This window comes from Sarcophilus harrisii, chromosome 3, assembly GCF_902635505.1.
Source record: "Sarcophilus harrisii chromosome 3, mSarHar1.11, whole genome shotgun sequence".
NCBI lineage: Eukaryota > Metazoa > Chordata > Mammalia > Dasyuromorphia > Dasyuridae > Sarcophilus > Sarcophilus harrisii.
The window spans coordinates 422245385-422264688 of NC_045428.1; the positions used below are offsets into that span (position 1 = coordinate 422245385).

The following is a 19304-nucleotide window of genomic DNA, read 5'->3' on the forward strand; positions in this document are numbered from 1 at the left end:
AACTTTATAATGAAGTGACAAATCTAAAGATTTGAGCTACTGTGGTAAGGTCTCACTGTTGTACAAAAACTGCAGGAAAATCTGGAAAACAGTGTGGCAGAATTTTGGCATAAAGCAATATCTCTCATCAAATACAAAGAGATCATCCAGTCCAATCCTTCTCATTACAGATAGGAAAATGAGTGGAAAGAGTTTTAGTGAATTGTCAAAGGCCACATAAGCAATACCTGGAAAATGTATTTAACAGTTTCCTCTGATTAAAAATTCACATATAAAAATTCATTTATATCCAAGTTCAAGTTCAAGTTCTTCTGCCTCACTTAAGAAACCGAAAACCATCTCTTCACAAGCTTCTTAATTTGTCCTAGTTATCTAGTATATTCTTCATAAGGGATGTAATGAAATCTCTGTCTCTGTCTCTGTCTCTGTTTCTCTCTCTCTCTCTCTCTCTCCCTCTCTCGCTCTCTCTCTAATTGTGAAATCCACCTACTGTCTTTTAACTGAGATATAGTAACAAAGCTATTGTTACTGATGACTGCCTCCAAAACTCATTGTTTGTACTCCTGTTTTCTTGGCCTAGGTTATAGTATTACAGACTTTTATTATGGCCCTCTAGTTATCTCAGGAAAAAAAGACATATCTCTCTCTGACATTTTGTTGATTCCTATTCTAAAATTTTATTTGAGACATAATATGAAAACAATTTGGAAGAGAATGTTGGGAGAGTTAAGGTGGGTCCAGACCTGTCTATATTCTACTGTCTTGGCTGCATAGGAATGAGAATGAAATAAATATTTTAATGTGAGAAAGCCAATGCGACTTCCAAGGTTTTACTAAGACAAGGTGGAGAAGGATTCATGGACATAAAAATGGGTATTTTATTGCAAGGACCTAGGAAGAGTGAACTATTTTATATTTTATATTAAGAAAATATGTAAATGTGAAAAACATTTAGGTTCAAATGACTCAAGAATAATGAACATCTGGATTAATAGCAAATGATGAGATGGAGTGTATCCTTCAAAGCTTTTTTTGTGATAGAAAATAAAATTGGCACAAATAAGAAAATAAAATGTGGCACAAACATAAAAAACAAGATAGAGCACTATCTTGCTCTGGAAGAATCTTGGAAGAACATTGACCATTCATGGGATTGATTCCTCTACTGATTGGCCTAAGAGGTTTAATCTGCCCCATTTCTGACATGTACAATTTTGCCTTTCCTTAAATAGCCTGTTATGCTGCCTCACTCCTGGGGCATGATCATATTTTGTTTAACTTTTTTCAAACTCACAATTGGACCAACCTGCTTCATCTCAGAACTCTTGAACTCAAATGGTCCACCAGCCAAAGCTTCAATAGCATCAAGGATTCCAAGTTTGCCTCACTATGTCCTGCATACATAATCCTTCTTTTGATGCTCTCATGGTTCCTAAGATTCCTAGAGGTGTTGAACACCACCTTAGAAAATCACTATCTTTATGAAAGGCAATTTCATTCTACTCTTACCTTTATAAACTTGGAGATCATTTTTTTGGAGCCACTTGGTACTCACTTGAGTACTGGGCTAAAATAATTTGGAAGTGAATTATACTACTTCAAAAAGGATTTTTCATTATATATTACCAGCTACCTTAATTTTTTCAGTTTATTTTCAAGAGGTATGTTTGTTCAACAGAAACTTTTAAAAAAATTCATAATTAATGTTTGTCAGTCTAGGGATCTCTGGCAATGAAAAGTATTTCTAGTACTATTATTGAGAGATTTCACTGAAATTACTGTCAAATTCTACTGAAACTGAATGATAATCTAGGGACTTTATTATGTAGTTAATTCCAGAAATCGAACATAAGCATAAACTAATTGGTTTGATAGTTTTAAAAAATAAGACAACATATACCATAGGAAAACTAAATTGGTATATTTTATTTCTACAAAAATGTATAAATATTTAAATTTACATCAAAGATAATTATTATACCATTTAACTTTTACAACATTTAAAATGTGTAATTTTTATGCATAATCTACATTTATAAATTTATGAGATTCATGTCTCAAGCATGTATTCAGGAAGTTTTAAAAATGACTTCTTAAAGCTGTGTCAATCTTGGATCTCCTTGGAATCTCAGTTTTTCCAGTACTATTTTTAGCTGTCAGCAAGAAAAAAGAACCAACTTTTGTCTGAACAAATAAAATGGGCAATGCAATTCTCCTTTTACAATCACTAGAGACACAATTTTAATCAGTTTTTTTTTTCATAGCTTCCTTCTAATTCATGGGAAAGTGACTGAAATCATGACAACATTTCTAGGAAATCCCCCCTTTTTTTTGCTTATGAACAATATCATTACTATAAAGATGCTTTTTGTTAAAAAAAAATATTTAATAAACCTGCCCTGAATTAGAAGGAAATTTACTTTTTGTTTCTTAACAATGAAAAATGCCTGAAGAAACTACTGAACATTGAAAAACAGACATTGAACACTAAAATTCACACAACTTAATTCAAATATACCCCTGGTGTTCATTCAACAACTCAAGATCATACAATGACTTTTATTTACTAGCAGTTTAAGCACAGTGTAGTCATACCAGATGTGTTCAGCAACTGTATAGCAGTTAAGCTCATTTTTATCTATTCAATATAATGCTATATAGTTGAAATAATAATTGATATTGGATGTCATGTGGGCAGAATCCTGAGACCAAATGTCTTGCAGAATTAATGGAATTCTTGCTATCTATTGAATTAAAATTACATTAGAGATATTCAGATAAGAGGGATGTTGAAAGGAGACTATTATATAGTAACATTTTGTTAATTCCTTCCTACATTCTGCACATTTGTCGAAGTAGTAGACCTAACAGAGATCCTTCTATATTTAAAACATTTATATAGGCATTGCCTCATTTGAGACCAGAATTATAGGCTCATAAATTTAATTATTAGTAAGTGAAACCATCAAAATTCTTGTTACCAGGTAAGATCTTTGCTTATAAAATCCAGAAAATAGAATTTAGATTAAAACTGTTATTTGGATAGAATGTATATGTTTATATATACATACAGAGATACATATGTGTATATGTATGTGTATATATACAGACATATATGGGTATATAGATATATGTGTGCATATATGTGTATATATGTTTATGTATCCATATACATATATTGCTCCAAAGATTTATAGTTGTAGGAAACCTTTGAAGTTATCTAGTTCAATTCCCTTAATTTCCAGGTGGGGAGACTAGAATGGAGAAAATAAAATGACTTGTCCATGTCAGTATTAAAATCGTATACTACCAAATCCAATCAAATGCTTTTAATTATGGTATTCTTGTTTCTTCTGCACTTACCTTACCAGGTCTAGTTTTGTTGTTGTGGTGGTGGTTTTTGGTTTTATTTTTTTATGCTGCATCAAGAAATCAAGACAAAATGAAAAGGCAAATATTCCATGAGTCTAATTCAACATGGTCAGTGTAGTGAGAGCTCCATAAACACAGCAATCTTTGAGAAGCCATCATTTAGATTTCTTAAAAGCTAATGGGAGCTGAATACCATGACAATCCATAGAAATAATTTCCTTCTCTGGTTGCAAGCAAGTAAGCACAGTTAATTTTCACCTGGATTTCAGTGAAGAAGGTAATAGTTGTGGTGGACCAGAATATACTTTATCAGAAAATATTTTCAAAAGACCTAGTTTATATTATAGAACTGGAATTTTTAAACAAAATTTAATTGGCTAGCTATCATTTAAAAAAGAGATTCATAACATTTTTCAGGTGTAAGGATATGGCATTGCCTGTTTTATGATTTTTAAAAGAGTTATGAATTTAGATGGTAAGATTTTAAATATCTCTGGAGCATCATGCTAAAAAAAAAAAACTGTCATCCTTTGTTTTTCCCTAGTTTGGTTTGGATTCCTTGGTAAAGTCAGATGGCACAATGTGGAAGTCTAGGAGTCAGAACATTTGGGTTCCTATTCTATAACCAACCCTATATTACATGAGGAAGTCATGAATTCTTTGGGTATAAATTTTCTCATCTGTAAAATGAAGGTGTTGGACTAGATGATGTCTGAATTTCCTCTCCTATGTCTCTGGTTCTGGTTCTCCCTAAGAAAGAACAAATTATAAGTGATTTGAGATTGAAAATTTACCTTGTTTTTAGAAATTTAAAAAAAAAAAAAAGCTTAATGTTAGGTATGCTATCGATTGGCAATAAGCCCCAAACTCCAAAGTAAAAATGTTTCTATTGATATAATGTAGCAGCAGAGATTTTAAAAAAAAATATGATGCTCATTTGAAATTTCATTTCATTTTTAAAGGAAAATTTCATTATCATGAAGACAGAAATTCTTTCTGATTTGTTATATAAAGTTCCTTGCAAAGGGACTATCTATTTTTGAGACCAAAGGACATCTAGTCCAAATAAAATACTCTGAAATTTGGTTTTAAAATGTTGTACAATAAATGTATGAGGTACACGTTTATAGAACTCTTTTTAATTTGCTGATCATGATTTAGTTTTGTGCTGTTTTAAGTTCAAAGAATGTGACTTTAGTTGTTCCAGAAGGATAGCATAATGTAAAAATATTGTCAGTGTCATCTTTGTTGTTTCAGGTTTCCACTTCCTTAGGCATAGGTCCCTAAATTAATAGGTCCCTTTGAAAAACAATCACGATTATTGATTCTAAATGTAAGATTTCACTAAGTAGTCTATTTTTAGCTTTATGCTGTTATTCAATAATATTATATGATTTAAAAATATAGCATTATGTACCTGTCTAAAATGCCTGCTTATTCTTATTTTAGTCATACATATATCTCTCTGAACAAATGAAGAATAGCAGTTAATTAAACTTTAAAGTCAATCCTCTAATTAGAGTATTTATTTATTTTTTCTTAATCTTTAATATGTTAAAATGCAATTTTGATCCCTCCCCCAATTTGGCCATAGATATTTTATCATATATTTAAAACACAGTGGTAGAATATGAAAAGTAGTGGGAGGGGGGAAATCAAATACCAAGCTACAAGAATAATATTAAAAATCCAATCAATGGTCCATTTTCTTGGTAATATATATATGATATTTTAGTGCAATAAGCATTAATAAGAACAACTGGCTGTTAAAAAAAAGTCTTTAGATCTATACCTTACCTATTGTAGACAAAATTATGCTATGCAGGGACACTATGCCCTGTGCATGTTCAGACCAAAGAACCTAGAAAGAGGAGTGTCAGACAGCAGGTAGTTAAGGGTAGGAGAAGGAGGAAAATTCAATAAGCAAAGTTCCTGATCCCTTTGGTTGGCAGTTATGCTACTAGAAATTACTTCTAATGTTTCTAGTCACTGAGAATTGATTAAATTCTTCCCCTGGTGAAAAATGCTTCTGGGAGTAAAAAAGAGAATTGATACAATATTTGCATTAATTGCCTCCCCTATTTATGACATATGCCCTTGGTTGTATGAAATAAAAATTAATGTTTGTCAAAATCATTGATAGTCATGACAATCCTTGACTAAGCTAGCATCCTTCTTTTCTTTGTGTGATGTGCCAAGTAAAGAATCTAAGACAATAGTAGTATTGAAAAGCTTATGGAAGAGCTTCTTGAAAAAGCCCTCCCTCCCCCCACCCCCACCCCCACACACAACTTATGCTTCTTTTGTATTGCACTGAATGCATCCTTTCCTATCTTTACTACCTATTTGTCTCAAGCTGGTCTACGTTGTTCAATTTCATGAAAGAAGCACTCTCAGAAAATCTCCCACTGGTAAAGGAATCTTAAGAGATGTAAAACATGTAAAAGGCTACATGAATATACTAGGAGAAATTTGAGTTTTTCTATATAATTCTTTAGTTTCCCATGTGTCCTGCTCTACTAATGGCCAGAGTAATTTTATACATATAGACTTCCAAAAGAACAAAAGCGTGGGAACTGAGCAATGTTTTCAGATCCATCCTTCAAAATTTGCCAAATATATGTACAAGTTGAAGATATTTAGACTTCTACTATTGTCCTACACTGATTCTTCACTGCAAGATGAAGGTGACTCTTTTCTCTATTTTGATATTCTCTGTGCTGCTCTTCTAGCCTAGCCCAGCTAGGTTGCAAAACGCTCATTACTCAAAGGTTGGCAACCAAGTGAATTTTGTTGTTGTTGTTAAAAGGTATTTAAAAAAATTAACCCCAGTGGAGCAGATTTCTTGAAGAATAATAATGTTTCATTTTTGACTTTGTGTTCTCAAAAGCCCGTAAGTATAGTGTACCTCATATTTCAAATGCTAAATAACTGGTTAGTGAATTGCCTTTATTTGAATTAACTAAGGCATTGAGGGGATTTGCCTGTACTGTTAGAGCTAAGCAAAAATACAAACAATAATCAATTCTTTATGAATAATATTTAGAAACATGTTAAAAATAGAATGATCTTATGAATTTACCAGTGAGAAGCACATGACAATGGGATTTTGATGCTCTTCTATTTCCTTTTATAGAAAATCACATTAAAAAAAGAAGTGACCTCTGTGAAATGTTAGAGAATTCAAAACTGAGAGTTAGAATTCAACCTCCAATCTACCATGCTGCGTTTCTGTGCTGCACAACTAGGAGACCACAGTATGTGAAGCTTAGAGCAAAATAACCAGATAGCTTCAATGTTCCTACATTTAGACCAAAAAGTCAGTGATCAAAAGCTAAATTTTAGATATCAACTCTGACTGGTTCTTTTGGGTTTTACTCAACTTTGAAGTGATGAGAACAACTGGAACTTGGATAATTCATTCTTACCTGCTATGATCCTTGTGACTCAGGATCATCAGCCTCTGATGCTAAAAGTTTTTGCTGTTAAAAATTTGATAATAACTTTGATTTATTAAAACCAAGAATTCAGTATTTAAATGTTTTATAATTTCTTACTTTTCCTGGGATAGAAAGTGAAACATTCAGCATATATAGAGAATTTACTGCTCAGGTACCTTATTAATTTAAAACTCTCCTGAGTCTTTAAAAATAAAACAAAATGTGAGACAATTAGTAGTTACTTCATGTTCCCATGAGGAACAATTAGATATAGGGCAGTTTATAAAATAATGAACATAATCCTCTAAAAAGTTATTTTATAAGGCATTTTACAGTATGTCCCTTTTCAAGCATTATTTTGTAATATCACAAGAACAACCAAAAATAAAAAAGACCAAACAAATCCTTTGAGATAAAGCTCAAAAGGGTTATATTTATATAGATATATTTTCCTTCCCCTCAACTCACTGTGGTATTTATAATAGCATTTATGATCTTTACAGCTTCTAAACTGTGCTTCCTTTGAACAGATATAAAAACTTCATACTGGACTATAGCAAATCTGCCCAAAGCAGAGGAACAAACATACAATCCCATTTCTGGTCATATTAAATGTCTTTTAACATTTTCATTTCCCCAAATGAATGATGCCTTCAACTGACTGAAATTATAAATAAAAGTGTCAGTGGACTTAAAAAGACATAGCAACATTCATCTGACTCAGACATTCAAGGTCATGTTCCGGAGAAGCCACTGTTGGGATCGCCTTCCATTACAGTCCTTCATGGTAGGTACCATTTTGTCATCTTCTGAAGGCTCATCAAGACACTGATTGCTGTTGATGTGTTTCAACGTGAGTTTCTGAAAAATGTAAGCAAGGCACATTTATTTTCACATGTACATCTGTACATAATAAACAATCATTGAACTAAACCCAGTAGGCCAAATCTAACGCTAACGATATACTTTTCCTTAGTATGCAACACAGCACTTGTGACATGTATTTTATATAAACTATATATTCATGCCATTTAATTAATAATCTAGACCAGAAGTCATCATTGTTTTGTGTTGTTGTCTTCTTTATATTCTGTATTATAATTCTTACCATTATTAAACAATCTATTTCATTCTAGCATTATATTAAAGGTCTTAAAATACACTACCTATATTAATAGATATTAAGAATTTTTGTTATACCAGTTCATGTTTATGATAGACCCCATTCACAGTTCAGTGAAGCCAATGGAATCCAAAAATTTAAAAACCTAATTATATGGAAATTCAGTTATCAAAATATTTAAAAAGTTGATAATATAAATCAGGTTAAAAAACACTGATCTAGATTGTTATATAGAAAGAATAGTTTGGCATTCTGGAAGGAATATTATCTGGAAGACAGAAGATTTGGGTTCAAGTCTTATCTCTCATACTTACTGTATAACTGATTGTGAGCAAGTCACTTAACTTCTCTGAATCTTAGTTTTATCACTTGCAAAAGAGGTTAATATTAATTATATTACCTCAAAGAGTCTTAAGAGAGGTGTGATATATAAAGTATATAACAAAAGTGATATACTTTATTTGATAATACTGATAAACTTCATTATTATCACTAGCTGCATGACTTTAGAGAGGTCAACCAATTTCTCTAGTTCTTCTTCTATAAAATAAGGCTAATAATACATCCTTACTTTATACCTTACCTCAAATATTTGTGCCAAGATTAAACTGAAATAAAGCATGTGGTTTTATGTTGTAAAACACTGAAGGATTATACAAATGAAGGTGAATGAAATGAAGATGAAACGAAATCAACTGATAGATTTTTATCATTTTTATCTGCATTTAAATATATATGCATATTTATATATATGTATAAAAATGTTTGTGTGCTTGTGTGCATTAGGATATCCAATAGAAGATTAAAATTATAACTATAGAGAATGTGAACAACATATTATTATTAATTAAAGTGCTTTTTTATTTTCAAAACATATGCATGGATCATTTTTCTTTTTTTTTATTATAGCTTTTTATTTACAAGTTATATGCATGGGTAATTTTACAGCATTGACAATTGCCAAACTTTTTGTTCCAATTTTTCCCCTCCTTCCCCCCACTGCTTCCCCTAGAAGACAGGATAACCAATACATATTAAATATATTAAAGTATAAGTTAAATACAAAATATGTATACATGTCCAAACTGTTATTTTGCTATATAAAAAGAATCAGACTCTGAAATATTGTACAATTAGCCTGTGAAGGAAATAAAAAAAAAATGCAGGCAGGCAAAAATATAGGGATTGGGAATGAAAGTTCTTATTCATCTCCCAGGGTTCTTTCTCTGGGTATATCTGGTTCGATTCATTACTGCTTAATTGGAACTGATTTGGTTCATCTCATTGCTGAAGATGGCCAGGTCCATCAGAACTGATCATCATATAGTATTGTTGTTGAAGTATATAATGATCTCCTGGTCCTGCTCATTTCACTCAGCATGAGTTCGTGTAAGTCTCTCCAGGCCTTTCTGAAATCATCCTGTTGGTCATTTCTTACCGAACAATAATATTCTATAATATTCATATTATATTCATAATATATAATATTCATAATATTCATATTATATATTCATACCACAAACATTCTTGCACAAACAGGTGCCATTTCCTTCTCTTTGGGATATAAGCCCAATACTAACACTGCCAGGTCAAAGGATATGCACAGTTTGATAGCTTTTTGAGCATAGTTCCAAATTGCTCTCCAGAATGGCTGGATGCATTCACAATTCCACCACCAATGTATTAATGTCCCTGTTTTCCCACATCCTCTCCAACATTCCGCATTATCTTTCCCTGTCATTCTAGCCAGTCTGACAAGTATGTAGTGGTATCTCAGGGTTGTCTTAATTTGCATTTCTCTGATTAATAATGACTTGGAGCATCTTTTCATATGGGTAGAAATAGTTTCAATTTCTTTGTCTGAGAATTGTCTGTTCATATCCTTTGACCATTTATCAATTGGAGAATGGCTTGGTTTCTTATAAATTATAGTCAATTCTCTATATATTTTGGAAATGAGGCCTTTATCAGAACCTTTAACTGTGAAGATATTTTCCCAGTTTGTTGCTTCCCTTCTAATCTTGTTTGCATTAGTTTTATTTGTACAAAAGCTTTTTAATTTGATGTAATTAAAATTTTCAATTTTGTGATCAATAATGGTCACTTAGTTCATCTTTGGTATATTTTGTGGTCTTCTCCACAAGTCTGAGAGATAAACTATCCTATGTTCCTCTAATTTATTTATAATCGCGTTCTTTATGCCTAAATCATGGACCCATTTTGATCTTATTTTGGTATATGGTGTTAAGTGTGAGTATGTGCCTAATTTCTGCCGTACTAGTTTCCAGTTATCCCAGCAGTTTTTGTCAAATAATGAATTCTTATCCCAAAAGTTAGGATCTTTCGGTTTGTCAAACACTAGATTGCTATAGTTGACTATTCTGTCTTGTGAACCTAACCTGTTCCACTGATCAACTAATCTATTTCTTAGCCAATACCAAATGGTTTTGGTGACTGCTGCTTTATAATATAGTTTTAGATCAGGTATGGCTAGGCCACCTTCATTTGATTCTCGACCTTTTATTATTCCATATGAATTTTGTTGTTATTTTTTCTAGATCATTAAAATATTTTCTTGGAAGTCTGATTGGTATAGCACTAAATAAATAGATTAGTTTAGGGAGTATTGCCATCTTTATTATATTCGCTCGGCCTATCCAAGAGCACTTATTATTTTTCCAATTATTTAATATGACATTATTTGCATGAAAAGTTTTTGTAATTTTGCTCATATAATTCCTGACTTTCCTTTGGTAGATAGATTCCCAAATATTTTATGCTGTCAACAGTTATTTTGAGTGGAATTTCTCTTTGTATTTCTTGCTGTTGGATTTTGTTGGTGATGTATAAAAATGCTGAGAATTTATGGGGATTTATTTTATGACCTGCAACTTTGCTAAAGTTATGAATTATTTCTAACAGCTTTTTAGTAGAATCTCTGGGATTCTCTAAGTATACCATCATATCATCTGCAAAGAATGATAGTTTGGTTTCCTCATTGCATATTCTGATTCCTTTAATCTCTTCCTTGACTCTTATTGCCCAGGCTAGTGTTTCTAATACAATATTGAATAATAATGGTGACAATGGGCAACCTTCTTCACTCCAGATCTTACTGGGAAAGGTTCCAATTTTTCCCCATTGCATATAATGCTTACTGACAGTTTTAAATATATGCTCCTGACTATTTTAAGTAAAAGTCCATTTATTCCTATTCTCGCATGTTTTTATTAGGAATGGATGTTGGATTTTATCAAATGCTTTTTCTGCATCTATTGGGATGATCATATGGTTTTTGTTAGTTTGCTTATTGATGTAGTCAATTATGCTGATAGTTTTCCTAATATTGAACCAGCCCTGCTTTCCTGGTATAAATCCTACTTGGTCATAGTGTATTATCCTGGGGATGATTTTCTGTAATCTTTTTGATAATATTTTGTTTAAGATATTAGCATCAATATTCATTAGGGAGATTGGTCTATAATTTTCTTTCTGTGTTTTCAGCCTACCTGGTTTAGGTATCAGTACCATGTCCGTGTCATAAAAGGAGTTTGGCAGGACTCCTTCAGTCCCTATTTTTTCAAATAGTTTATATAGCATTGGAGTTAATTGTTCTTTAAATGTTTGTTAGGATTCATATGTAAATCCATCTGGTCCTGGGGATTTTTTCTTAGGGAGTTGGTTAATAGCTTGTTCTATTTCTTTTTCTAAGATGGGACTGTTTAGGATATTTACTTCTTCCTCTGTTAATCTGGGCAGGCTATATTTTTGAAGGTATTCTTTCATTTCATTTAATTTGTCAAATTTATTGGCATAAAGTTGGGCAAAGTAATTCCTAATTATCTCTCTACTTTCCTCTTTGTGAGTGGTGAGTTCTCCCTTTTCATTTTTAAGACTAACAATTTGATTTTCCTCTTTCCTTTTTTTCATATCAGATTTACTAAGGATTTGTCTGTTTTGTTGGTTTTTTCATAGAACCAACTTTTAGTTTTATTAATTAATTCAATAGTTTTTTTTTTACTTTCAATTTTATTGATCTCTCCTTTTATTTTTAGAATTTCAAGTTTAGTGTTTGACTGGGGGTTTTCAATTTGTCCCTTTTCTAGCATTTTTAGTTGCAAGATGGCTTGATTTCTTATAAATTAGAATCAATTCTATATATATTTTGGAAATGAGGCCTTTATCAGAACCTTTGTCTGCAAAAATGTTTTCCCAGTTTATTGCTTCCCTTCTAATCTTTCTGCATTAGTTTTGTTTCTACAAAAAATTTTTCAATTTGATATAATCAAAATTTTCTAGTTTGTGATCAGTAATGATCTGTAGTTCTTCTTTGGTCATAAATTCCTTCCTCTTCCACAGGTCTGAGAGTTAAACTATCCTGTGTTCATCTAATTTATTTATAAACTCATTCTTTATGCCTAGGTCATGAACCCATTTTGACCTTATCTTTGTGTACAGTGTTAAATGTGGGTGGGTCAATGCCTAGTTTCTGCCATACTTGTTTCCAATTTCCCCAACAATTTTTGTCAGTCAGTGAGTTCTCATGCCAAAAGCTGGGGTCTTTGGGTTTGTCAGACACTAGAGTATTTAGGTTATTGATTGTTTTATCCTTAGAACTAACCTATTCCACTGACCCACTAATGTATTTCTTAGCCAATACCAAATGGTTTTGGTAACAGCTGCTTTATAATATAATTTTAAATCTGGTATAGCTAGGCCACCTTCATTTGATTTTTTTTTCATTAATTCCCTTGAAATTCTTGACCTTATTTTTCCATATGAACTTTGTTGTTATTTTTTTCTAGGTCTTTAAAATAGTTTTTTGGGAGTCTGATTGGTATAGCACTAAACAAATAGATTAGTTTAGGTAGTATTGTCATCTTTATTATATTTTCTTGCCCTTTCCAAAAGCATTTAATATTTTTCCAATTGGTTAGATCAGACTTGATTTTTGTGGAAAGTGTTTGTAGTTTTTTTCATAAAGTTTCTGATTTTCCTTTGGCAGATAAATTCCTAAGTATTTTATACTATCAGTAGTTACTTTAAATGGAATTTCCCTTTGTAACTCTAACTGTTGGATTTTGTTAGTGATATATAAGAATACTAATGTCTTGCGTGGGTTTATTTTATATCCTGCAACTTTGCTAAAGTTGTGGAATATTTCTAATAACTTTTTAGTAGAATCTCTGGGGTTCTCTAAGTTTACCATCATATCATCAGTAAAGAGTGATAATTAGTTTCCTCATTGCCTACTCTAATTCCTTTAATCTCTTTCTCAACTCTTATTGCCAAAGCTAGCATTTCTAATACAATATTGAATAGTAGTGGTGATAGTGGGCAACCTTGTTTGACTCCTAATCTTATTGGGAATGGTTGCAGTTTTTCCCCATTACATATGATGCTTACTGATGGTTTTAAAAAAATGCTACTGATTATTTTAAGGAAAAGTCCATTTATTCCTATACTCTCAAGTGTTTTTAAGAGGAATGGATTTTGGATTTTATCAAATGCTTTTTCAGCATCTATTGAGATGATCATATGATTTATGTTAATTTGGTTATTAATATGGCCAATTATACTGATAGTTTTCCTAATATTGAACCAGCCCTGCATTCCTGGTACAAATCCTATGTGATCATGGTGTATTATCCTGGGGATGATTTTCTGTAGTCTTTTTGCTAATATCTTATTTAAGATTTTAGCATCAATATTCATTAGGGAGATTGGTCTATAATTTTCTTTCTCTGTTTTCAACGTATGTGGTTTAGGTATCAGTACCATGTATGGATAATTTTTCAACATTGATCCTTGAAAAAAACTTGTGTTTCATTTTTTTCTCCCCTTTTCCTCCACCCCATCCCTGAGAGGGCAAGTAGTCTAATATGTTAAACATAGTAGAAATATATGTTAAATTCAAATTTGAATATGTATTCAAATATGCATACATATTTATACCATTATTTTGATACATAAGAAAAATCAGATCAAAAAGAAAAAAATGAGAAAGAAAATGAAATGCAAGCAAACAGCAACAAAAAGAGTGAAAATGCTATTCTGTGAGCCATATTCAGTTCCTACAGTCCTCTCTCCGGATATAGATGGCTCTTTTCATCACACATCGTTGGAACTGTCCTGAGTCATCTCATTGTTGAAAAGAACCATCTCCATTAGAACTGATCATCATATAATATTGTTATTACTGTGCACTATGATCTCCTGGTTCTGCTCATTTCACTTAGCATCAGTTCATGTAAGTCTCTCCAGCCTTCTCTGAAATCATCCTGCTGATCATTTTTTATAGAACAATAATATTCCATAACATTCATATACCATAACTTATTATTCATTTTCCAACTGATGGGCATTCACTCGATTTCCAGTTTCTTGCCACTACAGCAAAGATTGCCATAAACATTTTTGCACATGTGGGTCTTTTTCCCTCGTTTAAGATCTCTTTGGGAAATAAGCCCAGTAGAAACACTGCTGAAACAAAAGGTATGCACATTTTGAGAGCTCTTTGGGCATCATTCCAAATTGCTGTCCAGAATGCTTAGATTAGTTCACAACTTTACTAACAATGCATTAGCGTCTCAATTTTCTCACATCCGTCCAACATTTGTCATCATCTTTTCCTGTCATCTAAGCCAGTCTGAGAGATGTTAGTGGTATCTCAGAGTTGTCTTAATTTGCATTTTTCTGATCAATAGTGATTTAGAACACCTTTTCATATGATTAGAAATGGTTTTAATTTTTTTATCTAAAAATTGTTCATATTCTTTCATAATTTAGAAATTGGAAAATGGCTTGAATTTTCATAAATTTCAGTCAGTTCTCTATATATTTTAATTTTTATTTTTTTATTGAAGCTTTTTATTTTCAAAACATATGCAAGGATAATTTTTTAACATTGATCCTTGCAAAACCTTGTGTTACAGTTTTTCTCCCTTTCCCCTCACCCCTTCCTTGATATAGCAAGTAACCCAATATATGTTAAACAAAGTAAAAATATATGTAAATCTGATATAGGAATACATATTTATATAATTATCTTGCTACACAAGAAAATCATATCAAAAAGGAAAAACAAATGAGAAAAAAATTCAAGCAAACAACAACAGAAGTAAAAATGCTATGTTGTGATCCAGTCACAGTTCCCACTGTCTTCTCTCTGGGTGTCGATGGTTCTCATCACAACATCATTTGAAGTGGTTTGAATCATCACATTATTGAGAAGAGCCATGTCTGTCAGAGTGGATCATCATAAAATCTTGTCATTGTGATGTATTATAATCTCCTGGTTTTGCTCATTTCACTTAGCATCAGGTCATATAAGACTTCTCTGAAATCATTCTGCTGATCATTTCTTACAGAACAATAATATTTCATAACATTCATATATAGTAACTTATTCAACTCATTCTCTAGCTGATGGGCATCCACTCAGTTTCTAGTTTCTTGCCACTAAAAAAAAGAGCTGCCACATTTTTGCACATGTGAGTCCTTTTTCCTCCTTTAAGAATCTTTGGAATATAAACCCTGTACAAACATTGCTGGAACAAAGAGTATACATAATTTGATATCCCTTGGACATAGTTTAAAATTGCTGTCTAGAATGATTGGATCAATTCACACCACCACCAACAGTGTATTAGAGTCCCAGTTTTCCCACATCCCCTTTAACATTCATCATTACCTTTTCCTGTCATCTTAGTCAATCTGAGTGGTGTGTAGTGGTATTTTAGACTTGAATTAATTTGCCTTTCTCTGATCAATAGTGATTTAAAGCACCTTTTCATATGACTAGACATGGTTTCAACTTCTTCACAGGAAAATTGTCTGTTCATATCATTTGAGCAATTTATCAATTGAGCTTGAATTTTTAGAAATTTGAGTCAGTTCTCTAAGAAATGTGGCCTTTACCAGAATCCTTGAATGCAAAAATGTTTTCCAATTTATTGCTTCCCTTCTAATTTTGTCTGCATTACTTTTGTTTATACAAAAACTTTTTAACTTAATATAATCAAAATTATTTATTTTATGTTCAATAATAAGCACCAGTTCTTCTTTGTTCATAAATTCCTTCCTTCTCCACATATCTGAGGTGTAAACTCTCCTGTTTTCTTCTAAATTGCTTATCATATTATTCTTTATGAAAAATAATGAACCCATTTCAATGTTATCTTGGTATATGGTGTTAGGTATGAGTCAATGTTTAGTTTCTGCCATACTATGTCCAACTTTCCCAGAAGTTTTTGTCAAACACCCCAAAAGCTGGGGTCTCTGGGGTTGTCAAACACTAGATTACTATAGTCATTAGCTAGTTCCTTGCCCCTGACTCTCTGCACTACTGTCTGGGCTCGGCAGCCTGTCCCCCTACCCAATTGAAACAGACCTTTTCTGAAGTTCTTCCAAAGTATCTTCTTAAGGAAATTTGTTGTACTCTAAATACTTATGGGTCGTTTCACTACAAAATCAGTCCAGAGGCCTAATCTACTGTTGATTTGAGAGAAGTTCGGAGGAGCTCAGATAGAGACATGTCTACTCTCCACTATCTTGGCTCCACCCCCCACCCCCCATGAACTACATTTCAAAAAACCCACTCATAAAGGAATTTTAGTTGAACAATATCTACCAAGCTTTTTCAAGCTTCTCTTATGTTTGGTATCATTTTGGTCATCATGTAAAATATGCCACTACATTTTTTAGTAGGTGCAAGATATTTCTAGTGGTGAGAGTTTTTGATAAATAAAGGCAAATACAATACCAGAAGAATAGTTTTGATATTGGCAGGACAAGGTTGAAATATAAGCCTTAATTTTTTCTGATTTTACTGCCTATTCCCATCTTTTCCTCAGTTAATACCTACCATTGCAGAAGAATCCTTAGACAAATCTTCAACCTAAGACTTGCCCTGAGATTTATATATTTATGCAGTTCTCTCTCTCTCTCTCTTTCTCACACACACAAACACTGTCTCTCTATATATAATATCTATACACACACACACATACTATATGTGCACATACACACAATACATATATGTGTGTATGTATGCATGTTTCTATTTTATGTGTCTATGTATATTTACATAGGCCCCACCCACTTCAGCCTAGTTTTGTAGATAATACCTAATCTTCTATGGTGACTCAGTAAACACACACACACACACACACACACACACACACACAAAATATATTCAGCTAAAGATAGGAAGTTATACTAGAGGTATTGTTGAGATAGAAAGAAGACCCCAATATATTGGGATTGCAGACTAGTGTTTCTAGGTGTTTCAAAAAATTTTGCAAGCTTGAACCCATCTCCAAGTCAAGGGGCAAAATGTATTATAATTGTAACACCACTTATAAATGAGCTAAGTTCCAAAACAATTTAGCAAAGAACCAGGAGCAAGAAGACAGATTTATAGGAGTAGACAGAAAGATCTGGTTCTTCAGTCACTGATATGCTAATTTTATGGCTTAGAGGTAGAAGTGAGGAGTGGTATGCACATCAATATTGAATTTTATGGTTTAGAAGTAGGGTTGAGGAATAGTCTGATAAGCACCTCACCATTTGTTTCAGAAACCCTGTTATCCCTGATCAACAGATTATTTGACAGTCAGCAATGTTTGTGAGACTATATTATAATATTTCTAAGGACAGGAGACTTTAGGATCATTGACAAAGAGATTATTAGAACAATAATGCTCATAAGCTAAGGTCAAGGGGTCTCAGAATCACTGTTATATTTCTCCTAGAAGGTACAACCCATCAGTATCAAAACTAACTATGTAGCATTTATCCAAGTTTCATTTTGGATATAGTGGTGTCTGTTTTTGCAAATTTGCACATGAGAAACATTGGGGATTAATTCACTCATTTTATTATATTTTCAACTCTATACTCCTTTATACTGGAAAAATCTAGCTTAACCTCTCAGGTATATGTGCCAAGGAACAAATACTAACGATGAAAAATGTCACAATCATATATGTTTTTCTATTTTCACAAGACAATCTCTGTTCAGATATTTCTTCCAGTTCTAGGACCTGGTAGATGATGAAATAGTTATCTTGATAGGGTAGAAGCATAGATAGGGCAAGGGACTTCTTTTATAGCAGAAGCTGTATTAACGTTGCTGTGGAATAGAATATTTTCATATGGTATGGGACACTTCATAAAGTGTTACTCTGCTCCTATAGAAGTTTCTGTCTCATACTATATGATGATCAATTTCTGATGAATGTGGCTCTCTTCAACAATGAGATGAACCAAACAGTTCCATTTGTTCAATAATGAATAGAACCAGCTACACCCAGCAAAATAACTCTGGGAAATGAGGGTGAACTACTACATAGCATTTCCTATTTCTCTGTTTTTATCCACTTGCATTTTTGATTTCCTTCTCAGGATAATTTTACCTTATTTCAAAGTCTGATTCTTCTTGTGCAGCAAAATAACTGTATGGATATGTATACATATATTGTATTTAACATATACTTTAACATATTTTACATGTATTATTCTACCTGCTATCTGGGGGAGGGGGTGAGAAGAAAAAGGGAAGGGGGTGGGGGGAAGGAGGAGAAAAGTTGGAACAGAAGGTTTTGCAAGGGTCAATGCTAAAAAATTACCCATGCATATATCTTGTAAATAAAAAGCTATAATAATAATAAAAAGTCTCTGTCCTTGATGAAAAACTTGCTAGTCTTTAAGAGAGTTTAACTGTACCATTGAAAACAAAACTAGAATTCTTTGTTTTGTCAGGGGGGAAATAAAACAATTAGTTATTAACAAAGGGTCTTGGTTTATATTGCTGAAAGTACTTGTTTTTGCATATACCTTAAATGAATTGCAGAAAGCTAATCTCTCAAAGCTGGTTTAGAGATTATTCTATTGACTGTTTACCTTACATTAATGTTCCTTTAATATAGTAAATAATTTCTTTATATAACAACTGTAACTGATCTTTAATTTTAACCCCCAAAATAGCTTCCATTATCATTTTTTAGTATAATCAAATAATCTTTTAGTTTGATCATCTGTCCACTAGTTCAGGTGAAAACATGTATTTTACACATTTTATTCCAGAAACATTCCTTTAATGTTAAGGATCCCCTTTAGGCAAAATATGTTTTACTACTTTCTGTCACCTCTTAGAATTCTTGCTTTCTTTTAAGACTCAATTCAAGTAACTATCTAACCAGCCCTCAATCCCTCATGTTATTAATTCTTTGTCCTGCTATTACATTTTATTATTAATGATTGTCTATATTGTATACTCCAAGGAGATTATAAGCCCTTTAAAGGAATTGATTTTTTCACTTTATTCTCATTTTCTTAGTGCCTATTATAGAAATTTTTAGTGGCGT

The 19304-nt window shown here is 32.3% G+C and overlaps 1 protein-coding gene across 2 annotated transcripts in view; it reads right to left on the minus strand.

Moving 5' to 3' along the window:
* Positions 1 to 3132: 3132 nt before the first annotated feature.
* Positions 3133 to 19304, minus strand: part of GALNT13 (polypeptide N-acetylgalactosaminyltransferase 13) — a 577778-nt gene continuing 561606 nt past the window's right edge. For both annotated transcript variants that reach the window (XM_031960655.1, XM_031960656.1), the window contains one exon: positions 3133 to 7673. In XM_031960655.1, coding sequence (XP_031816515.1) covers positions 7533 to 7673 — 141 coding nt within the window. In that variant the 3' untranslated portion in view covers positions 3133 to 7532. The remainder of the gene's footprint in view (positions 7674 to 19304) is intronic.